Source organism: Neoarius graeffei, chromosome 17 (genome assembly GCF_027579695.1).
Source record: "Neoarius graeffei isolate fNeoGra1 chromosome 17, fNeoGra1.pri, whole genome shotgun sequence".
In the NCBI taxonomy this organism is placed as follows: Eukaryota; Metazoa; Chordata; class Actinopteri; order Siluriformes; family Ariidae; genus Neoarius; species Neoarius graeffei.
Window position 1 is genome coordinate 57,623,661 of NC_083585.1, and position 25,424 is coordinate 57,649,084.

General features: G+C 43.0%; 1 protein-coding gene across 1 annotated transcript in view; it reads left to right on the forward strand.

The window, feature by feature from the left end:
• The first annotated feature begins 5,962 nt into the window (after positions 1 to 5,962).
• stim1a (stromal interaction molecule 1a) overlaps positions 5,963 to 25,424 on the forward strand; it is a 211,054-nt gene continuing 191,592 nt past the window's right edge. Inside the window, 2 exon segments of the mRNA XM_060897769.1 lie at positions 5,963 to 6,444; positions 14,329 to 14,460. Of these exon segments, the coding sequence (XP_060753752.1) occupies positions 14,349 to 14,460 (112 nt within the window). The 5' untranslated portion in view covers positions 5,963 to 6,444; positions 14,329 to 14,348.

Genomic DNA, 25,424 nt, shown 5'->3' on the forward strand with positions numbered 1-25,424 from the left:
TTTTTCTTTTTTTTTCCTGGCAGGTTTGAAGTTAGGTATTTACATACATTAATTATACCAATTATCTCATCTCATCTCATCTCATTATCTCTAGCCGCTTTATCCTTCTACAGGGTCGCAGGCAAGCTGGAGCCTATCCCAACTGACTATGGGCGAAAGGCGGGGTACACCCTGGACAAGTCGCCAGGTCATCACAGGGCTGACACATAGACACAGACAACCATTCACACTCACATTCACACCTACGGTCAATTTAGAGTCACCAGTTAACCTAACCTGCATGTCTTTGGACTGTGGGGGAAACCGGAGCACCCGGAGGAAACCCACGCGGACACGGGGAGAACATGCAAACTCCACACAGAAAGGCCCTCGCCGGCCCCGGGGCTCGAACCCAGGACCTTCTTGCTGTGAGGCGACAGCGCTAACCACTACACCACCGTGCCGCCCTATACCAATTATTTCTTCTTCAAATGAAACAAGTGTTAATTTTCTTAACATAAACAGTAAACCTGTATACTCTGGTTATGATTAAAATGAATGAAAAATCCCTGGACTAAAAGATTGTCTTATAAATAATCAAAAAGGGGCGGCACGGTGGTGTAGTGGTTAGCGCTGTCGCCTCACAGCAAGAAGGTTCAGGTTCGAGCTCCGTGGCCGGCGAGGGCCTTTCTGTGCGGAGTTTGCATGTTCTCCCCGTGTCCGCGTGGGTTTCCTCCGGGTGCTCCGGTTTCCCCCACAGTCCAAAGACATGCAGGTTAGGTTAACTGGTGACTCTAAATTGACCGTAGGTGTGAATGTGAGTGTGAATGGTTGTCTGTGTCAGCCCTGTGATGACCTGGCGACTTGTCCAGGGTGTACCCCGCCTTTCGCCCGTAGTCAGCTGGGATAGGCTCCAGCTTGCCTGCGACCCTGTAGGACAGGATAAAGCGGCTAGAGATAATGAGATGAGATGAGAATGGCAGGAGAACATGATAGTGTTTACAATTTGCATGTTCATCAAGTTTAATGACCAGTGATTGGAATTATGAATCTTTTCAATGAGTCTGATCATTTGACTCAGCTCACCAAAAAAGTCGACTCTTTCAGCTCCGAAACGGATCACTGCCTGCCATCCATCCATCCATTATCTGTAGCCGCTTTATCCTGTTCTACAGGGTCGCAGGCAAGCTGGATCCTCTCCCAGCTGACTACGGGCGAAAGGCGGGGTACACCCTGGACGAGTCGCCAGGTTATCGCAGGGTTGACACATAGACACAGACAACCATTCACACTCACGTTCAACTTAGAGCCACCAATTCAACTAACCTACATGTCTTTGGACTGTGGGGGAAACCGGAGCACCCGGAGGAAACCCACGCGGACACGGGGAGAACATGCAAACTCCACACAGAAAGGCCCTCATCGGCCGCTGGGCTCGAACCCAGACCTTCTTGCTGTGAGGCGACAGCGCTAACCACTACACCATCGTGCCACCGGATCACTGCCATAATTTTCATTAAAAGTTTGCAATTTTCTTTCATCGAATAATTGTTCTTATTTGCCTAATAATGGGTGAAATAAGATTATAAGGAACTTCAAACGTGGATACTATTGTGTTATTGTGTCTGTGCTTCATTAAGAAGATTCATTCCATCTTTTTCAGGTGTCAACTCCTTAATGAACACCACTATGACCCCACATTCACACTGGCAAGAAACAAATCACTTGTATCATTTGTGATTTTTCTCTTGTGGATGCGTAGTTAGTGCTACTGTTGTTGCTAGTGGGCATGTCCTGTCCAGTTCTATCTCTCTATCTATCTGTCTGTCTATCTATCTCATCTCATTATCTCTAGCTGCTTTATCCTGTTCTACAGGGTCGCAGGCAAGCCGGAGCCTATCCCAGCTGACTACGGGCAAAAGGCGGGGTACACCCTGGACAAGTCGCCAGGTCATCACAGGGCTGACACATAGACACAGACAACCATTCACACTCACATTCACACCTACGCTCAATTTAGAGTCACCAGTTAACCTAACCTGCATGTCTTTGGACTGTGGGGGAAACCGGAGCACCCGGAGGAAACCCACGCGGACACGGGGAGAACATGCAAACTCCACACAGAAAGGCCCTCGCCGGCCCCGGGGCTCGAACCCAGGACCTTCTTGCTGTGAGGCGACAGCGCTAACCACTACACCACCGTGCCGCCCGTCTCAAATCAAACATGGCAATTTTCAAGTCTTGGTGAAAGTTAGGCTATACCTCGCCACTGTGTTGCCGAGGGCCCTGCGAGCATCAGGGATATGGATTCGAGACACATACATCTCAAGAGGCTCGGCGAAGGTTCCCTGAGCTTCAGGAAGAATTCCCAAACCCATCTGTGAGTATAGGTGGGTTGCATCCGATGTCATATCTGCCTCATTTGATATGCAAGGCATGAAGTGGTGGTCAGCTAAGATTACTGTTTTCAAAGCGCTAATATTGCCAGGGTGCCTTGATAGTTGCTAAAATGCCCTAAGCTTGCGTTGTTTTGCACTATTTAAATCAAACAAACTGTTAAACTTATAAGTTTCTTCCAGGTTGTCTGTGAAGTGATAAAAAAGGGTGAAAGAGCAAAGGATTTTACCAAAACACAATGAGAAAGGTGGGTCTTGAACCTTTTGTTGTGATGGAAGGGAGCCGAGTAGAAGAACGCCTGAGTTTGCAGCGATCATTTCGTGAAAGGTTTGTAAATTCATCTGATTTATTTCGTTTGGATTCTCAGATCACCAATTTTTCTTGCCATTTTCCGTTATTTCATGATGTTTTGAAGTTCAGGAGACGCTTCAGTCATCAAATGTGTTTTTGTTTACTGTTTGAGCGCTGTCACCATGTTGTAAAATACCGCGTACGTTTTGACTTTATTTATCAGAATGTCCTTGCAATCTTTACAAGGACGATGATGTCGACTGGGCTCCTACACTGAACTAGAGAGATAAGATAATCGAGATGATCCACGGAAACACAAAAGCAGAACTCACGAGTTAACAGAATGAAACTGCTCCCCCAGCCGTGCAGTTACAGTGAGCCGTGATGACTTCTCCATCCTGTTTCACCAATACCTAGGTCTTTAAAAGGGTTTCTGTGGATCCTTGTGAATGATTTAGCTGGAAGAGAAGAGCAGGGAGGATTGAGATTCGAGCGGTTGTGGTTTGTTAACATTTGATACTAAAACTTGTAGAGTCATAGCAACCATTGCAAAGACGCGTACAAAACGCCCAGAAATTCCTACTTACCCGGATATAATCGATACAGGATTTATCTTGTAGTGTCCCAACCCCCAGATCTTTAACCCAGCTACGTATAACAAGTTGTACTCCTCCATGTTCTTCCAGGTTTTCCATCTGTTTGTCCGTGTAGAACGATGTCTGCAGCACCAGGTACTCTGAGATGTCAGGGAACACAATGGATGAATAATTTTCCAAATCATCAGGAAAATCCTTCTTTGTTAACTTGTAAGGATCCATACCATTGCAAAGAGCAACTTTCTGAAGGTATCTTGACCAACTGCGAAAATAGTCGGAGATGGTTTCACTAGCTCTTTACATAACGGCAGCCAAATTGGTTTGTCTGACCACCACTTCATTCACCGGAAGTAAACTCACAAGCAAAAGTCATGTGACTGAATACAACCCATTCACTGCATAGTTTGCCAACGAAAACATCACCATCAAATTTCAATGCATGCATTGAAATTTTTCAAGACATTTTTGGCCACTCATGGTGGAGATACACCAAAAAACACCTCGCAAAGCTCAGAGAACATTCACTGTGCATCGCAGGATTAGTGGTGATGCTACCAATTTTTCATCACCAAGTACTCATGAGCTGGAGAAGAAAAAGAGGCCTTTGTTTGTCACATGCACACTCAAGCACAGTCAAGTCAAGTCAAATTTATTTGTAGAGTGCTTTTAACAGCAGACTTTGCCACAAAGCAGCTTTATGCAGAATATTAAAGACTTTAAATATGAGCTAATTTTATCCCTGATTTATCCCCAGTGAGCAAGTCTGTGGCGGTGGTGGCGAGGAAAAACTCCCTCAGATGATATGAGGAAGAAACCCCGAGAGGAACCAGACTCAAAAGGGAACCCATCCTCATTTGGGTCATAACAGAATTTATAACAGAGCAGAGTGAAATTTGTCCTCTGTATTTAAACCCTCTGAAGCAGTGAACACACACATATACATACCCAGAGCAGTGGGCAGCTATGCTACAGTGCCCATGGAGCAGTTGGAGGTTAGGTGCCTTGCTCAAGGGCACTTCAGCCCAAGGCAGTCCCATGCTAACCTAACTGTGGAAACCAGAGCACCCAGAGTAAACCCACACAGACATGGGGAGAATGTGCATACTCCACACAGAAAGGCCCCCGTCGGCTACTGGGCTCGAACCCGGAACCTTCTTGCTGTGAGGCAACAGTGCTAACCACGACATCACCGTGCCACCCTTGTAGCGTGACCAGGGCCTTAGTTCTAAAGTCACTTGTTGGGCTGTTGGTTTTGCACCCGGTTTCTCTGATATACTTAGAAAATGAACAGTTGCTCCTGTGGATATGAAGTAATGCCACAAGTCCATCCATTATCTGTCACCGCTTATCCTGTTCTATGGGGTTGCAGGCAAGCTGGAGCCTATTCCAGCTGACGATGGGCGAGAGAGGCGGGGTACACCCTGGACAAGTCACCAGGTTATCGCAGGGCCGACATAGAGACAAACAACCATTCACACTCACATTCACACCTACGGTCAATTTAGAGCCACCAATTAACCTAACCTGCATGTCTTTGGACTGTGGGGGAAACCGGAGCACCTGGAGGAAACCCACACGGACACGGGGAGAACATGCAAACTCCACACAGAAAGGCTATCACCTCGCTGAGCTCGAACCCAAGGCGACAGTGCTAACCACTACACCACTAGTACACAAGTCGGGTTCGATTTATTTACAAGAGCTGACTCAAGGAACTGACTCATTCGTGAACCACATGAGTAAATGATTCGTGCCTTAGTTGAACATTAAAAAGCAAACTGGATGACTTATTGTTGTGGAAAAATTGAAAATGATGTCTGATAATTTTTTACGGTGTAAGGTTCTGATTTTGGGCGGCACGGTGGTGTGGTGGTTAGCACTGTCGCCTCACAGCAAGAAGGTCCTGGGTTTGAGCCCAGCGGCCGGCGAAGGCCTTTCTGTGTGGAGTTTGCATGTTCTCCCCGTGTCCGCGTGGGTTTCCTCCGGGTGCTCCGGTTTCCCCCACAGTCCAAAGACATGCAGGTTAGGTTAACTGGCGACTCTAAATTGACCGTAGGTGTGAATGGGAGTGTGAATGGTTGTCTGTGTCTATGTGTCGGCCCTGTGATGACCTGGCGACTTGTCCAGGGTGTACCCCGCCTTTCACCCGTAGTCAGCTGGGATAGGCTCCAGCTTGCCTGCGACCCTGTAGAACAGGATAAAGCGGCTAGAGATAATGGATGGATGGATGGATGGATGGAAGGTTCTGATTTTGGGCAGCATGGTGGTGTAGCACTGTCGCCTCACAGCAAGAAGGTCCTGGGTTCGAGCCCCGTGGCCGGCGAGGGCCTTTCTGTGCGGAGTTTGCATGTTCTCCCCGTGTCCGCGTGGGTTTCCTCCGGGTGCTCCGGTTTCCCCCACAGTCCAAAGACATGCAGGTTAGGTTAACTGGTGACTCTAAATTGACCGTAGGTGTGAATGTGAGTGTGAATGGTTGTCTGTGTCTATGTGTCAGCCCTGTGATGACCTGGCGACTTGTCCAGGGTGTACCCCGCCTTTCGCCCGTAGTCAGCTGGGATAGGCTCCAGCTTGCCTGCGACCCTGTAGAACAGGATAAAGCGGCTACAGATAATGGATGGATGAAGGATTCTGATTTTTTGTGGATTAGAAAATCTGGCAACCCTGTCTGCAGTCTTTCAAAAAAACAAAAGTGTGCACTGTGGAGTGAGGAAGCGGGGGCGAGTGTGAGGGGAAGAAGAGGACAGAGAGACAGCTTGTCTTTAAGTTCACGCTGAATTTGGATGTCTGAGGGACGCATTAAAAGGACTAGCACATGTTTGTCGTGTAGTTTCCTGAGGTTTAGCCGTTTGAGAGCCTTTGTGGCCCCACAGCTCTCTGTGTCCTGCCAGTCCACACTGATCTATTGCAATGCAGCTCGAGTTGAACTGAAACAAACGACGAGCTCAGCTCAGCTCATCTTTCATCTCTGAATTAAACCAAGACTAGGACTGGTTTTTATTTATTTTGTCAAGCAAGAGGCCACACTGTCAGCTGTTTCTGCAGCCTGTCTCAATGGAGAGCTGCGGTCGGGACTCTCCTGGGAGCTGCAAGAGGACATAAAGGATCCTGTGACTTTTATTATTATTATTATTGTAATTTATTATTTTTTTTCCAATCTCCAAAAAGTCGACGCAAATCTGAGGTATTAATCACACTTAATCATATTATTATACATTTTAAAAAATATAAACACTATCAGTTTCGCCTAAAAGTGTACTCTTGTCTCTTTCTGAACGTAAAATACACTGTTTTAGTCTGATTTATCTGCCTAATTATGCAGTTTTATCCATTTTTATCTGTTAGCTCTTTCTGCTATGACTATAAACTGCTCTCACTGAGAATTAAATAAAATGACGGTTGGTGTTAAAATCAAGAGCTAGCTTGTGGAGGTTAGGGTTGCCATGTATAACATTCTAAATCCCTTCTTGTCATAGATTCAAGTGATTTTTTTTTTTTTTTTTTAATCCCGGTCACTGTTTTTGGAAGAAGAAGAAGAAGAAAAAAGTATAAATTTCACAATGCATCGTGCTAAAATACAATTCTATATTATATGACTGTCCATTTACGAAAATTATATCATTCATCCTATTTACAATTGTGCAAGCAAACTGTAATATCCGCTCAATCTGGCAACACGACATTGTGTCATGGCGTTTTTCTATTAGCATGGTTAGCTTCACGCTAAATGTCGTGATGTTCCTGAGTGAAGCCCTGCTTCTGTTTCTGAATGTTTTTAATGTTGATTCTTAAACCACACCAAACTAAAACATGTAATTTATGTGCGGTATATGTATATTAAAACAATAATAAGAAGCAGAGTTTATACAATGGTTTTGAAGGAGCAGCCCAGACAGACAGGGCGAAGCTAACTGTGCTATCAGACCAACGGATCGCCTCACGGGCTTCTGCGGTTTAGTATTACATAAGCGTTACAAAATAATAATAATAATAATAATAATAATTTGAGGAAATTTATTTTCTTTCATTATAACGTTGAGTATTTTTTTAATCACGTGTTTCTGGGTGGAAAAAAATGTAATTCACTTTTGCAAAGAGGGGATTCAATAAAAATATCATCAGGGTCTATAGATAACATCACGAGTTTCTCGAAATGTAAAGATTTAGTTCTCAAAAGATTATAATTATTCTCAAAATATAACAGCCTTGTTCTCAATTGTGTTACGACTTGATTCTCAATATTTGTTTTATTCTCGATCCGTTACGGCTTGAGCCTCGATATTGGTTTTATTGTCTCCATTACGGCTTGAGCCTCGATCCATTACGGCTTGAGCCTCGATCCATTACGGCTTGAGCCTTAACATTGGCTTGAGCCTTAACATTGGCTTGAGCCTCGATCCATTACGGCTTGAGCCTCGATCCATTACGGCTTGAGCCTTAATATTGGCTTGAGCCTCGATCCATTACGGCTTGAGCCTCGATATTGGTTTTATTGTCTCCATTACGGCTTGAGTCTTGATCCATTACGGCTTGAGCCTTAACATTGGCTTGAGCCTCGATCCATTACGGCTTGAGCCTTAATATTGGCTTGAGCCTCGATCCATTACAACTTGAGCCTTTATCCATTACGGCTTGAGCCTCGATCCATTATGGCTTGGGCCTTGATATTGGTTTTATTCTCTACATTACGGCTTGAGCCTCGATCCATTACGGCTTGAGCCTCGATCCATTACGGCTTGAGCCTCGATCCATTACGGCTTGAGCCTTAACATTGGCTTGAGCCTCGATCCGTTACGGCTTGAGCCTCGATCCATTACGGCTTGAGCCTTGATCCATTACGGCTTGAGCCTTAATATTGGCTTGAGCCTCGATCCATTACAACTTGAGCCTTTATCCATTACGGCTTGAGCCTCGATCCATTATGGCTTGGGCCTTGATATTGGTTTTATTCTCTACATTACGGCTTGAGCCTCGATCCATTACGGCTTGAGCCTCGATCCATTACGGCTTGAGCCTCGATCCATTACGGCTTGAGCCTTAACATTGGCTTGAGCCTCGATCCGTTACGGCTTGAGCCTCGATCCATTACGGCTTGAGCCTTGATCCATTACGGCTTGAGCCTTAATATTGGCTTGAGCCTCGATCCATTACAACTTGAGCCTTTATCCATTACGGCTTGAGCCTCGATCCATTATGGCTTGGGCCTTGATATTGGTTTTATTCTCTACATTACGGCTTGAGCCTCGATCCATTACGGCTTGAGCCTTAACATTGGCTTGAGCCTCGATCCATTACGGCTTGAGCCTTAACATTGGCTTGAGCCTCGATCCGTTACGGCTTGAGCCTCGATCCGTTACGGCTTGAGCCTCGATCCGTTACGGCTTGAGCCTCGATCCGTTACGGCTTGAGCCTCGATCCGTTACGGCTTGAGCCTTAATATTGGCTTGAGCCTCGATCCATTACAACTTGAGCCTTTATCCATTACGGCTTGAGCCTCGATCCATTATGGCTTGGGCCTTGATATTGGTTTTATTCTCTACATTACGGCTTGAGCCTCGATCCATTACGGCTTGAGCCTTAACATTGGCTTGAGCCTCGATCCATTACGGCTTGAGCCTTAACATTGGCTTGAGCCTCGATCCGTTACGGCTTGAGCCTCGATCCGTTACGGCTTGAGCCTCGATCCGTTACGGCTTGAGCCTTAATATTGGCTTGAGCCTTGATCCATTACAACTTGAGCCTTTATCCATTACGGCTTGAGCCTCGATCCATTACGGCTTGAGCCTTAACATTGGCTTGAGCCTCGATCCATTACGGCTTGAGCCTTAACATTGGCTTGAGCCTCGATCCATTACGGCTTGAGCCTTTATCCATTACGGCTTGAGCCTTGATCCATTATGGCTTGAGCCTTGATATTGGTTTTATTCTGTACATTACGGCTTGAGCCTCGGTACATTACGACTTGAGCCTAGATATTGGTTTTATTGTCTCCATTACGGCTTGAGCCTCGATCCATTACGGCTTGAGCCTTCATATTGGTTTTATTCTCTACATTATGGCTTGAGCCTCGATTCCTTACGGCTTGAGCGTTGGTACATTACGGTTTGAGCCTTGATATTGGTTTTATTCTCTACATTACGGCTTGAGCCTTGATACATTATGGCTTGAGCCTTGATATTGGTTTAATTCTCTCCATTACGGCTTGAGCCTCGATACATTACGGCTTGAGCCTTGATATTGGTTTTATTCTCTCCATTACGGCTTGAGCCTCGATACATTACGGCTTGAGCCTCGATACATTACAGCTTGAGCCTCGATACATTACGGCTTGAGCCTTGATATTGGTTTTATTCTCTACATTACGGCTTGAGCCTTGATATTGCTTTTATTCTCTCCGTTACGGCTTGAGCCTCAATACATTATGGCTTGAGCCTTGATATTGGTTTTATTCTCTACATTACGGCTTGAGCCTCGATACGTTACGGCTTGAGCCTTGATATTGCTTTTATTCTCTCCATTACGGCTTGAGCCTTGATCCATTACGGCTTGAGCCTTAATATTGGCTTGAGCCTCGATCCATTACAACTTGAGCCTTTATCCATTACGGCTTGAGCCTCGATCCATTATGGCTTGGGCCTTGATATTGGTTTTATTCTCTACATTACGGCTTGAGCCTCGATCCATTACGGCTTGAGCCTTAACATTGGCTTGAGCCTCGATCCATTACGGCTTGAGCCTTAACATTGGCTTGAGCCTCGATCCGTTACGGCTTGAGCCTCGATCCGTTACGGCTTGAGCCTCGATCCGTTACGGCTTGAGCCTCGATCCGTTACGGCTTGAGCCTCGATCCGTTACGGCTTGAGCCTTAATATTGGCTTGAGCCTCGATCCATTACAACTTGAGCCTTTATCCATTACGGCTTGAGCCTCGATCCATTATGGCTTGGGCCTTGATATTGGTTTTATTCTCTACATTACGGCTTGAGCCTCGATCCATTACGGCTTGAGCCTTAACATTGGCTTGAGCCTCGATCCATTACGGCTTGAGCCTTAACATTGGCTTGAGCCTCGATCCGTTACGGCTTGAGCCTCGATCCGTTACGGCTTGAGCCTCGATCCGTTACGGCTTGAGCCTTAATATTGGCTTGAGCCTTGATCCATTACAACTTGAGCCTTTATCCATTACGGCTTGAGCCTCGATCCATTACGGCTTGAGCCTTAACATTGGCTTGAGCCTCGATCCATTACGGCTTGAGCCTTAACATTGGCTTGAGCCTCGATCCATTACGGCTTGAGCCTTTATCCATTACGGCTTGAGCCTTGATCCATTATGGCTTGAGCCTTGATATTGGTTTTATTCTGTACATTACGGCTTGAGCCTCGGTACATTACGACTTGAGCCTAGATATTGGTTTTATTGTCTCCATTACGGCTTGAGCCTCGATCCATTACGGCTTGAGCCTTCATATTGGTTTTATTCTCTACATTATGGCTTGAGCCTCGATTCCTTACGGCTTGAGCGTTGGTACATTACGGTTTGAGCCTTGATATTGGTTTTATTCTCTACATTACGGCTTGAGCCTTGATACATTATGGCTTGAGCCTTGATATTGGTTTAATTCTCTCCATTACGGCTTGAGCCTCGATACATTACGGCTTGAGCCTTGATATTGGTTTTATTCTCTCCATTACGGCTTGAGCCTCGATACATTACGGCTTGAGCCTCGATACATTACAGCTTGAGCCTCGATACATTACGGCTTGAGCCTTGATATTGGTTTTATTCTCTACATTACGGCTTGAGCCTTGATATTGCTTTTATTCTCTCCGTTACGGCTTGAGCCTCAATACATTATGGCTTGAGCCTTGATATTGGTTTTATTCTCTACATTACGGCTTGAGCCTCGATACGTTACGGCTTGAGCCTTGATATTGCTTTTATTCTCTCCATTACGGCTTGAGCCTCAATACATTATGGCTTGAGCCTTGATATTGGTTTTATTCTCTACATTACGGCTTGAGCTTCAATACATTATGGCTTGAGCCTTGATATTGGTTTTATTCTCTACATTACGGCTTGAGCCTCGATACGTTACGGCTTGAGCCTTGATATTGGTTTTATTCTCTTCATTACGGCTTGAGCCTCAATCCATTACGGCTTGAGCCTCAATCCATTACGGCTTGAGCCTCAATATTGGTTTTATTCTCTACATTATGACTTGAGCCTCTATATTATAGTTTCATTCTCGATACGTTACAGCTTTATTCTCTATATTAGTTTTATTCTCGATAAGTTACTGCTTGAGCCTCGATACGTGACGGCTTGAGCCTTGATATTGGTTTTATTCTCAATACATTACGGCTTGAGCCTCTATATGATAGTTTTATCCTCTATATTACAGCTTGAGCCTTGATATGTTATGGCTTGAGTCTGAATATTATAGTTTTAATTTCGATATGTTGCGGCTTGAGCCTCGATATTATACTTTTATTCTCGATATGTTATGGCTTGATTCTTAAAATGTAACACCTTATTCTTGAACTACATTGCTGTCAAATATAATTTACACAGAGGCCCTAAAATGCCATTGTCTGATTAATTGATTGATTAGAAGATAAATTCATTTTTTTACAGCAGCAGTCCTGACAGTGTCTCCAGTCCTTCCACGGCATTAACTGTAAATGGATTAAAAAAAATACTTTGGATCACTTTGTTAGAGGAAAATAACCAACTTTGAGTCCAAACATTAAAAGGTGTAACACTTTTATACCAAAATGTCAAGTCTTTTTATTTTTACTACTATCATGGAGTAACATACTCTGCATATTAAATATCTCATCTCATCTCATTATCTCTAGCCGCTTTATCCTGTTCTACAGGGTCGCAGGCAAGCTGGAGCCTATCCCAGCTGACTACGGGCGAAAGGCGGGGTACACCCTGGACAAGTCGCCAGGTCATCACAGGGCTCATATTAAATATTTAAAATATTTATTTTGTAATTGCACACTTTTTGTTTGCCAATTATGAACACAAGAATTCGGGACAAAATACCTGACCTCAGTGTAATAACTGCCTTATTTTTCAAAGAACTCATTAGTCAAGTTTGCGTTAGTAAGAGAACCACACCTTCGACTGGCTGAATAGTGTTGAAGTGAAATTCTTTATTTCAGTCGAAAAGCTGTTTGACGTCTGTTGGTGAGTAAATACAGACTCGTCCGATTAATGATTTTACCAACACTGCCGTGTAATTGAACATAGCGACAGGATTAACATTTTAACCGTAAATCGATTTGGGATTTTAACTGGAACTTTCAGAAAACCTGAAATCAAAGTGGGCATTCATTTTATTCATTCATTCATTAGTGAGCGCATGTCTTCAGTAGGTTTGGGATGGTCGATGATGGGTTCAGGAATCACCAAGATTCCACCCGTCATGACAGTTATCAAGTTTGATGTTTTAAATCTCTGGAGCTTTGAGATCAACAAAAGTAAATCGTGTTGTATCATGTCGTGTATAAAATTTTCACCCGTTTTGTTTCTTACACAAACTTTCATCGCCTGCTGTCTGACTTCGGCAGAGCGGCAAGATTTAAAGAAAGTGTCTCGCAAATAAACAAATGGAGCTAAAAGTCGGTCCTTTATAAAAAATAAAAAGCTGCATGTTGAATTTTTTTTCTTCACGACATAACCACGAAAGTGATGAAACTAGACGGGACTGTCTTTTGTCAGGGAGGCCGCCATATCGCCATCGTGCGTGATGTCATTTTCTGCGAGCACAGCGGAGGTGTACAAGTGCATGCTATACTAGTGTTAGGGATGGCTGGAGACGGATGTAAGTGCAGAAGATCGTTATTATAAAGAAAAGTGCAGGCAGGTATCGTGAACGGTAAAACAGGCAATAGGTCAGGCGAGGCACAAACAGAATATCGTAGACAGAAGCAGGTTAAAAAACGAGGAACAGGAAACGTAATGTACCACAGCAATGCAATACTTCGCAAAGTAGGTCTGCATTCGGAGTCCTTATTTAGGCGTGCTGATTGCGCCTTAATCCTGTGCAGGTGTGTGTTATTCACGGCATGTCTGTGAGTCAGCTCGGAGCGCACGCTGTCCAGAGCGCACCTGAGAGTCCTTCTGTTGCATGTGACAACTAGACTGTAGTATAATATTATGGTCTAGCGTGGCTTCTCGGTCAGTTTGTTTGCATTTCTGCATAAAAATGATTTGCAGTGCAGTATTAGAAAAGGAATCAGAATAAAGTAGTGGTTAGATTATTTAAAAAATATATATTTACCTGCTTATCTTCCATCCGTTTGATGCGTGACGCGGTATTCTGCACGACAGCATCCTATGTCACGCAGCACCACCCTCGTTTTCGTCTCCGAATACAACCATCCAATATATCTGACTAATCCAGTACGGCCACGCCCGGGGAAATGGCCCAACGGACTGATGTTACAACTTTAGCATGTTTAAGCTAAAGTCCGCTGAACTTTTTTTTTCGTATTAATGTATAATGATAATCCCGTAATTTCCTGGCTCATCGCTTTAAAATAAGAAAATGAAATGACGCGTTCACGTTTAGTGCATCAGGGTGACATCAGTATGTAAGAATTCGGTTTGCTATAATTGAAAAATAAAATATCTCCACTGCTGTTCAAGACAAGCACATGCCTGTATAGTTTATATACATTTTTTTTTAATTAAACTTGGACAGCTGATAACTCGTTGCATTTAATTACAGTCATGACTTTGGTATTCTGAAACTTCTTGACCTTTAATTTAAGCTTAAAATAAAACGTTAATGCTAAACTCGACCTCTTGACGCCATCCGATCATTGATCAGTTTCCTGTAAAGCGTGACACTGAGTGTTTTTATTCCTTGACTTGTCATTTATTAATAGTTCAGTTGAAGCCAGCTCGAATCCTCCTGATAGCAAAGTGAACTTTAGAACAGAAATGTCAGTCACTTTTTTTTTTTTTTTTTTAATACTGGAACAACTGTCAGACAATGTGGCTTGGCAGAAATGCTGTTTAAATTTAAACCGGTCGAACTGTTTCTCCTTCGCAGATCAAGCCAGAAGTCTCACGATGGATTTCAGCAAACTGGCAGCTTTGTGGATCGTCTGTTTCTGCTTGCTCAGGGACTGTCAAGCCGACAAGCTCGGTCAAGCCAGCACAGAGCCCCAACAACTCGACAACGGTATGTCAGTCATGCCATTTAACCTTTTTAACGTTTGGTAGAAATGTGAGTATTGTCTACACCAGGGGTGCCAAAACATTTTGAGCAAAGAACCCTGAATGGGTAGAATGGATTTTCTGTGATGCCAAACTGTCAATACTCTATTATTCATTTTTTTTCAGTTTCTAGATTTATCATAGACAACAACTGTAATGTTTGTCAGTATTGTGCAGTGTGCGCAATGTACATTACTGAAAACGAAAGGAACTGCTCCTTGCACTGACGTACCAGTCTGGTGGGAAGTGTTTTTTGTTATTTAACAATTAATCACCTGAAGGCAAAGTGAATATCAGTGAATTATTATCCCAGAGATGCCTACTAGTACGGATTGGCCGTGTTTTGTACGGAAAAGTTACGTAAATACGATGTTACGGCAAACAGTGTTATTCTGTACGGAATTCAGGGTTTTTTCTAGAAAAATTTAGTATGAGGGCGCTCACCATGGCGGGGGGGGGGGAGACAGGGTCTCTGCGGATCCTTAAAAAGTCTTATTTTTAATATGTGTTTTTTAAGGTCTTAAAAAGCATTATATTTCGCTATTTTTTGAGCTATGGTATTAAATTTCACATGGGAGGTATTTAAATTTCATCCGGGTAGCCTACGGTAAATGAAAAAAAAACAACATATGTCTGGATTTTTTTTCCGCGCTAACGTTATTTATTCAACCAGCGTCGTTTGTTATCAAGATGCTGAACAAGTAGCACAAGAGCCGTTGTGTGTCTAGCACTAGTTCTAATAGCGCAGGAACCACGCCACAGGGGGCAGTGTGTTCTTTTATCCATGTAGTAGAACCATTGAGAGTAGAGCAGACGAGGAAGAAGTGGTTGAACTTGAACATGAACGGAGATGGGGAAGTGTAAGTTTAGTAACAAGTGGCTTGAGGAGCCAAAATACAAAAGTTGGCTAACAACAGCAACTTCAGAATATGAAGCGAGATGTAAGGTATGTCGGAAAGACATCAAGTTAACAACAATGGGCTGTAAAGCCCTTGACGCTCACTCGAAAGGGGAAAAGCATATGCGCTATGCTGCTAGTCGGGCAACAACAGTCCCCAGAGGCAGTTCGATCAGTAGTCAAACTTCCTTGTTTCCTCACTGTTTGTTCATGGCAGTACCCTACTATTAAAATATTGAGAAAGCAGTTAATGTTCTGTTTTGTTAACTGAAGATCAATTTGTTTCCTCACTGTTTATGTTTACAGCAGTACCCCACTATTAAAATATCGAGAAGGCAGCTAATGTTCTGTTTTGTAAACTGAAGATGCACATTTTTTATTAAAAAAAAATGCTTTGAACTTAACCTAGAGTGTGCTTTTTTTTTTTTTTTTTTTTTTTTTTAACTGTACGTATTTGTTCCGTGGTAGTGGTCTTATTTTTTATACTCAGTGGTCTTAAAATGGTCTTAAAAAGTATTATTTTTGCTGGTCAGAAATGTGCAGAGACCCTGGGAGATGGTGCCGGTTGTCCCCCCCCCCCCCCCCCCCCCCCCCCCCCGCCGTGCAAAGCCTTTGAAAAATGCTCCAATGGGACATTCTGAGGCTATCTGAGAGGGAAATTGTAACAAATTGTCTGTCAACATTGAAAAAGAAAGAAGTAATCTTCTTCTGCCCCGGACAGTCTTTGGCTTTCTTCCGTTTCGTGCCGCGGGATGACATCTTTAAATGCCCAGTGTCAACAAAAACAACTCGCGAACTACTTCTGTCAAAAGCTCCTGCGCCGGTGGGTGAAAGGTCATTCAGTCTCGAGAAATCTCGCTCTACAAGTCAGCTGACCTTGTATGTAACCCATGTCAAATCTCGCGAGAGCAGCCGCGACAAGTAAACAACTAAACAACATGGCGCCTCAGTCTGGAAAACGCCAATTCGGATTGTTTTTGCACCGTCTGGCGGTGTATCTACTATGATTGGAATATTTTTGGAGCAATTATAACGTATTTGATGATCAGACACATTGTCACGTAGTGTTGCTGGGATGTTTTCACGGAGTCGGTAAGGGGGCGCACGCCGAGAGTAAGAGGGCGCAGCGCCCCTGTTCCCCCGTTTAGACGAAAGCCTGGAATTATTATAAAGTCTTAAATTCCAGTGAGTTGTTTTTAAATGTCCAAGCGACTTTTTCAATCCATGCGCGATTCACGGCGAGGCTATTTATTTTTACGACAACCGCACATGCTGTGCGTGACATGCGCAGATTCTGCACATTTGTTCGCGCTATTTTCGATACGGTAGAACGGCCGTGCGTTACACCCAGTCAAAAGGGCAATGGATACGCGCACTGCAAACTGTGTAGAACTGACATTAACATCACTCGTGGTGGTCGCGATGACTGCACGCGGCATGTCAACTACAAAAAAACCATATGGAGTATGCTGAAATGGCGAGTCAGGCGGAAAGTAAATCTGGGGGTATCCAGCAGTTTTTTACAAAATGTGTGGATGAAAAGACACGGAACGTGACGCGTGCTGAAGCGGTGACGGTTGACCTGTGCTTGGAGTTGAACTTGCCGATTAGTGCCATGAAATGCGAGTTAAACTTATTCAGTTTCTTTTTACATGTCTGATTTTTATTCACTGAAATATCAAACACTGGCTGTACTTCTTTAATTCAAAGTCTTTTCAGTGTTGCAAGTGCAAATGTACATGTAGTCTGATCAAAAACAGAATTTTATGATTAGTGCTGTTGGGATTGTGGCAAAAAATTGATCATTCCACTGTTTTAAATACAATTATACATGTCATTTTATTCAGTGTCTCTTCTGAAGCATTATGCTGAAGTATTTATTAGGGCTGTAATGATATGCGAATCGAAATCGCGATACGCAGAGCCACGATCCGTATCGCGATACAAGAAGGCAGAATCGCGGTACACCCTTTCAAACTTCTCCTCAGCCCAAAAACAGAGGCGCTTCCAAACTTCAATTTATTAATACTTTTACTTTTTATTTAAATTACATTTTAAACTTACTTAAATTACTTTTATTTTTTTATATCTATTAGTAAGTCGTTTTTTCGCCGACCTGCGACAATCTTCTGCGAGTCACGCAACGTCCACACTCGCCACTGGCAGAGCATTCATTTCTTTTAAGCGGTCGCCATTCTGGTTGCGACGCAGGGAGCGAATCTGTAAACAAGCAGCTCATTGGCTGGCTAGGTGTGCCACAAGCCAATCACAATCACTTGACCGGAAAGGCATGCAGTGTTGCCAGATTGGGCGGGTTTAGGTGCTTTTTGGCTGGTTTTGAACATATTTTGGGGTGGAAAACGTTAGCAATATCTGGCAACACTGAAGGCGTGTCTGCTTGGGCGGAAGCCTTCTGCGGCAGTTACATTTTGACACGCGAGCAATGTTTCACCATAAAAATTCCGTAATTTCCATCTGTTTTCCGCGATCACAGAAAATCATTGGCCCTATGAGAGTGAGACAGTGAGAGAGGCCCCCCCCCCCCCCCCCCCCCCCAAAAAAAAAAAATCTTAACGGATTTACACGATTTGGAAAAATGACTTTTTCAGAACCGAAAAAAACAGAGCTTCCGGCTCAACAGTATTATTTTGAGAAATAAAACAATCTTTGGATATACATTTGTTCATTTTTGCATACATATTACTCATTCTCTGCAGTGGTCTGAATTATTTGTTATTAAATAGTTAATGTAAGTAAATGTTAATAAGTCAAATTTACTATTTTAAAAAAACTTTTTAAAAAAAATCGTGGGTCAAAAATCGCGATTCGAATCGTGAGTTGGGTGTATCGTTACAGCCCTAGTATTTATATACTGGGACATTAAGATAACAATGTCGGACTCTCTTTGGCATGAAATAAGAATTTTTTTTAAATTTTATTAGAATCCGTTAACAGGTAGAACATTTTGCCAGGCAATATAATATAATACTTTTGAGGAGTTCCATTCAATACCAATGATTGGTAGTCAACCGTAATGTCTGCAAACAGGGAACACTATTGTATTTATAAAAATGTGATATATTGTACGCTCTAGAAATTTGTTGAGTGGAAATTCAGTTGAGATGGATGCTCGCGTTTTGTTTATTCAATTCACACAAAACAGTTCTTTTTAATCATTTAAACGTTGAACATATTGGTATATACACCTCTTTATAATGGAAATGCGCATAAATTAATGTTACTGAAAGTCATTCCAAAATACTGAAAAATGTTTTCAAGAATACTGAAATTCAAAATTTGGGGTAGGCATCTCTGTTATCCATACAGGACACTTTTTCGATGGAATAAAAACGTGTTCTATTCCCTTCTAGCGGGTTTCATTCGTTTGGTTCGATAGCATGCAATATTGTGATCATATCGCTTATCCTACGGGTATCACGTCGCTCTACCCAGTGGAGAATGAGCGTCGAATATGGCTTACGATATTGCATGGTTGTCAAGACAACATGACGTCATGTGCCGGAGCTGATGCGAATATTCAATGAGAATGTTGACTTGTTTTCTGCTGCGCATGCACACGAGCATTTCATAAGGGGTGTTCATACGGCAGCTTTTACTCTGGTGTAGCACCGGGGCTGCCCCGGTAGAGCGTTCACACGGTACAAAGTTATAGCGGTGTAGCCCCTGAAAGCTGCTTAAACCGGTGCAAATCTAACCCTGCTCGGGAGGTGGTTTAAGAAATTTACTCCGGAGTAAACGCTAGTTTGCGGGGCAGCACCGATATAAAATGGGACGTCTGAACGCTACAGGGGTAGACTCGCTACGCGTGAGGAGAGTTGATTACATACGAGCATTGCATAATTTGCATCCTGGTATTTTGCACTTCCAAAATGGCGAATATCAACACCAACAACAGAACTGCGTGTCTTCCAGTGTTGCCAGATTGGGCGGTTTTAAGTGCATGTTGGCGGATTTGAACATATTTTGGGCTGGAAAACGTCAGCAGTATCTGGCAACACTGGTGTCTTCATCCACGTTGTTTTCCCGGCGCTTGGTGATGCCATGACCACCGGGAAAAGGAAGTACATTTTCACGCGTGCGCATATTTCATTTCCGCATTATTACTATCGTATAGCACGGTCGCAAAACTGCCGTGTGAACGCAAGTGGGGCTGCACCGGTGCTAACACGCTTCTCTCTAGTAAGCAGGGTTGTGACGTGTGAACGCTCCACAAAATTTACACCGGTGTAAGATATATCGCAACAAAATACATCGGTGCAGCATCGATGCAAATATGTGCCGTGTGAACACCCCTATGGTTGGCCGGGAAAGAGAAAGACGCGTTGAACACCTGAAAGACTACCAAAACTTCATGAGATATTCAAGATATATTTTACATAAACATATATTTACAAGAGAAAAACATACCAACAGACATCGGAAAACTGGAAAAGAGACACATCAGAGATGTAAAACTTCCGTGCTAGCGAGCAACTGTGACAGTTTGTAAACAAACATGGCCGCCAGGTTTGCTTCGTTAAATACGGAAGATTTTGTGAGAGTTTTGAAAGATAAAGACGTGTTGAACACCCGGAAGGAATGTGTCCATGTCTGTATGATGATTATATCAGCTGGCTTTTTCTCGTGGTATATCAGATATATTCCATTCAGCTACTCGTCTTTGACTCGTTCAGTATCATGCTCGCTGAACGGAATATATCTGATGCACCATGAAAAACCCCCCAGCCGATATTATTTTAAAAAAAATAATTATTTCAAACTTCAAAAGCAGCCTGCAAATGTAATAATGGCGCTGTGCAGACTTGTCATGTAAAATAAGTTGTTTTGAAATCGAAAAAATTAATCACAACTCCACCTTCTCTCCGAATAGTTTTAGATCAAACTTCGTAGCATCTTTAGTGCTTTTAGGAACAGAATTTTTCTTTCTTTCCTCATTTGTAATTCTTCCTCACGTACAGTGATGAAGTGATCGGCTGCCATTTTGCCGAGTCACTCGAGGTGATTATCTATGGAGTCAATTTTGTGCCAAAATGTTCATACAATACTTTTGAAATATCAAACAAAAACGATAAATCAAAATTTAAAAAAAGTCAGTTTTTTTAGACTGGCAAATAGGGTTGGGCGGTATTACGGTAAGAAGGTATCCCGAGGTATCCAAAAGTACCAACGGTATCGGTCTCATTACCGTCATTTTAAAAAAATATATCTAAATAAATATGGAGTACATGAGGTCATAATATAAAATAATAAATTGAAGATCATCCCGAATAACTGTGTGATCGTATTTTCACTAATTCTATCAATTTCCTAAAGAAGTTTTCATCGCGTGCAGGGTTGTTTGTCGTTACCATGGCAACCCTGCGTGACATTTTGGAGTCTGACAGAAAGCTTTGCAAGATCCCGATCCCGTCTCTCTCTCCCCCGCTCATTTCCTGTCTCTCTATACTGTCCTATCTAAAAAAAAAAAAAAAAGAGACTGAGACCGCGGTTGAAAGATGGCAAGTCAAGATAACGAGTTAGTGGCAAAAAAAAATACAACATCGGCAGTGTGGCAGTATTTTGGTTTCAAACCAAACGAAAAATCTAATATGTCCCCTAAGGCACACCATAGCCTGGGGTACTCCACTTCCACGAGATCTCTCCAATGAGTTGTGTTTTGAGTAGGTTACATGAGTAACAACAAGGTAAAATAATATAACGTATGACATTTGGGATGTGGGTAATAAACGTTTGAAATGTCATCTACTGAAGAAACGGAAGAAAACATCGTAGCGTAAACTGTTAGGTTTCTGGTGGGAATTAGCAATGCGCTTGCTATCTTTGTTGGGTGTGTTAAACCGTATGGATTTAAGTGGAATAATTGTAAGGAGTTATGTGATCAAGACAACGTTTTAAGCAAGGTAAGGCCATTTGATTATTAATTTCCCCGCCATGGCATGACATGGCATATGATTTTGCCTTGTGCAGCTACCGCGCATTTGAATTAGGTTCGCCTCATTTGCGCTGAAGAATATGGTTTATCGCGCAGTCTAAACGGACTTGGGTGTTGGTTGATTCTTTTTCTTTTTTTATTTCCCATGCTTGAAAGGGTATGATCCTGCTCATCGTGTACTTTTTTTTTGATGGAGTAGGTGAAATAGTGCTGCAAATGCGTTTCAACGCAGACATGTGTAAACGACAGTTGAATGCTATTTTCAAGATGAAGGAAGAGTTGCGTGATGCTTTGAAATATCTCTTAATCCATTCATCAATGCACAAAATTCGCTTTGCTGCTTAATCCATACCACAATGCACATAATTCGCTATGCTGCTTTTAAATAGTACATTTGAGGCATAGGCGCACGTTACACAGTAGGCCGAAACAAAATATTATTTTTTTCTCGGTAATACCGTATACCCCGGGAAAACACAGAGACGGTTTAAAGGTATCAAAATTTGGATACCGCCCAACCCTACTGGCAAACAAATTATTCGTGTAATCGTGCAATATATCAGTCTATTACTCTTCAGAAACCTTTTATTTTTGTTCCGCGTCTTTCTCAGTTTTGTTTGACGTAATTTATTTTGGTTGCGATTCCAGCTTTCTCGTTTGCGCTCCCTGACTTTTTGCTCACAGTTTTGGCACAAACTTCACGTGTGGGCGGGCTGTCCAGGAATGCATTCCCATTGGGTAACTTGTGTTTGACTGACAGCTACGCTCAGCCATTCCCTACTCGGATTCTGGCGGACTGTTTGACGAGTGAGCGATCCATTGACGGTAAACAAGGATCGAGTGGACTTCAGTGGCGACTATGATACTGAATTTACACTTTGTTGAATTAATTCACTATCATAGTCGCCACTGAAGTCCACTCGATCCTTGTTTACCGTCAATGGATCGGTCACTCGTCAAACAGTCCGCCAGAATCCGAGTAGGGAATGGCTGAGCGGAGCTGTCAGTCAAACACAAGTTACCCAATGGGAATGCATTCCTGGACAGCCCACCCACACGTGAAGTTTGTGCCAAAACTGCGAGCAAAAAGTCAGGGAGTGCAAACGTGAAAGCTGGAATCGCAACCAAAATAAATTACGTCAAACAAAACTGAGAAAGACGCGGAACAAAAATAAAAGGTTTCTGAAGAGTAATAGACTGATATTTTGCACGATTACACGAATAATTTGTTTGCCAGTCTAAAAAAAATTGACTTTTTTTTTTGTATTTTGATTTATCGTTTTTGTTTGATATTTCAAAAGTATTGTATGAACATTTTGGCACAGAATTGATTCCATAATTATCGAGAAATGGTCCGAATTTCTCACCCAATCAGCGCGCTCGATTTTCTATAATCGCCTCCGTATTTATACTAAAGGAAAATAATCCACGCCAGTTGGTTGATATTTGGCGCATGTAGAATCAGCAGTCCTGCGAGTAACATTAATTGATTTTTTTTTTTTTTAAAGTGTAAATAATTATTAATTAGACAGCACATCTTCAGAAAGGAAACGTCTGTCTGTCTTTAAACCTTGTCGTCGTGGTGATTTTTTTTTTTTTTTGTCATTAGCTGTGTCTCAAATGGAAAACTCTGACTTTATGTTCAGAGGTATTTACAAGATGTCTAGAAAATCCAGAAGGGTGGTACTCAACACGAACCTTTCAGGAGGTGTAACGGCTGTGTGAGATGTTTTTGTAATTCAAACAGTAGCTGTAGCCTAATAGTTTGTTTAACGGAGGTGGATAGATGGTGAAATTTGTCCCTTTATATTTCTGAACTAGGCTCATGAAGTTTCCCGGTTTAGCGAAAACAAACAAGCATTTAAAGTAACATGTCCTAGGCTACGTTTACATTAGACCGTATCTGTCTCGTTTTCTTCGTGGATGCACTGTCCGTTTACATTAAACCGCCTGGAAACGCCGGGAAACGGGAATCCGCCAGGGTCCACGTATTCAATCCAGATCGTGTCTGGTCCGGTGCTGTGTAAACATTGAGAATACGCGGATACGCTGTGCTGAGCTCTAGCTGGCGTCTCATTGGACAACGTCACTGTGACATCCACCTTCCTGATTCGCTGGCGTTGATCATGTGACGCGACTGCTGAAAAACGGCGCGGACTTCCGCCTTGTATCACCTTTCATTAAAGAGTATAAAAGTATGAAAATACTGCAAATACTGATGCAAATACTGCCCATTGTGTAGTTATGATGGTCTTTAGGCTTGCCATCCTTCCACTTGCAAGTGGTAAGTGATCTGCGCTGGGATCACACACACAGCGGCTCAGTCCCGAATCACTGCTAGTGTGCTTCACTCGCGCGCTGTGTGAGCTGCGCAGGGCCGGAGTGCGCACCCTCCAGAGGGCACTCGCTGTTCAGGGCGGAGTGATTTGGAGCGCAGGATGCCTGCGGAGCCGAGCGTATTGGTGTTGCTGTGTGCACGCGAATCGTGTATTGGTGTTTCTGTGTGCACGCTAATCGTTTTAAAAACGTTAATCTGATGATCCGCTGATACGGTCTAATGTAAACATGGGCATAGTCATTAAAATGTGGCTTGTCTCGATGTGACTCCTGGTATCATTTCAGAATATTGGCTCTCAAAATCCGTTTTTTCAAATATCAATTTGTGACCCCTCACCGAATCCAGGGACGCATGTCGGCCGAAACGAATCCGAGATAATCGCAAAAGAAGCATTTTTTTCGAAATTAGTGATTTTTTTTTTTTTTTTCCATCATGTGCAAGTTGAGATCTTGAAGAATGCAATCAGTATTTCAGATAATAGATTGTTTTGTTGGAAAAGCATACATTTTTTTGTTGCAAATTGTCTCGTTTTTGTCAGGACTGTAGCCTGCTGGGGGGTGTGGGTAAATTACCATATGGGCCATTCACATGATGATTTAAGTCTTTTGTTTGTTTGTTTTTTCGTGAATCAGCTGTATGATACGAGCTGAGCTCGTGGCTACTTAAGCTGCATACAGACATGTAATTTCACTATGGAATGAATTACTAAACAGAGCGCAGAGGAGCCGACACACCGCGAAGCAAACAGACACACGGTATTTACAACGGAGATAACCATTTCTAGCAAAAAAAACCCCAACCTCGTTTTCCAGATTGAATGGAATACTTGAATGATCGGATGATACACGGACTGTTCTAGGATTACATTCCATCGGAGACATTGGTGTGTGCAAGGCGCCGTTTCTCTTTCTGATGGGGTGAGTTTATTAATCTAAGGCTGTGTGGTTATTTTTGCATGTAACGGAGAGTGTTGTGGTTTGGTTAAGCCTAGGTCACAACCGGACGTACGATTTTTTGGCCGTGTGATTTTTGGCGTTTCCCAAATCGCTGCGGTTTTTTTTTTTTTTTTGTTCATGGAGAAAGACGCGCGTTGGCCATAAGTTTGTCTTGCAACCTGAAAAAAACGTAAGCGCCCGTAGAGTTTGTTTGACATGACAAAGAACCTCTGCAGCCGGTCTATGGCATTTCACGTGCGCGCTCTCGTGCGTTTCACGCGTTTTTTGCATGTAGACCGGCTGTAGGAGCACATACGGCCGGTTGTGACCGAGGCTTTACATGAAACTAGCGTTGTGTTAGTTGTGTTATCATCGTGCTATCTTTCTTTCTTACGGTGTGAGTAATTTTTCAACCACAAAACGTTAAAGTATACTTTAGGACTTATTTTTGTACTTCATAATTGTGTTGGGCATACTTTGCATGGAAGGGAAATTGACGTGGTGATCTTTGTTTACATGAAAGTAGTAGCGCTAGCTAGTAGGGGGTAGGGCTTTCCTTAATGTCATGCAGATGAGCAGCATTATGTGCCCGCCCTGCACCCAGAGTAGCTGAGATGGAAAACTTTGAGGGCGATTTTCTCCCTTTCCTGTTTTAAGAAGTATACACTTTCAAAAGGCCACACATTCTTCAAATATTGTCAGATCTCCACATGGAAGGCATCATTGGAAAGCTTAGAAACTGTACTTTCTGAATCTGTCAATAACTCAAAATGCCCCCGGGCCGACATGTGTCCCTGGATTCTGT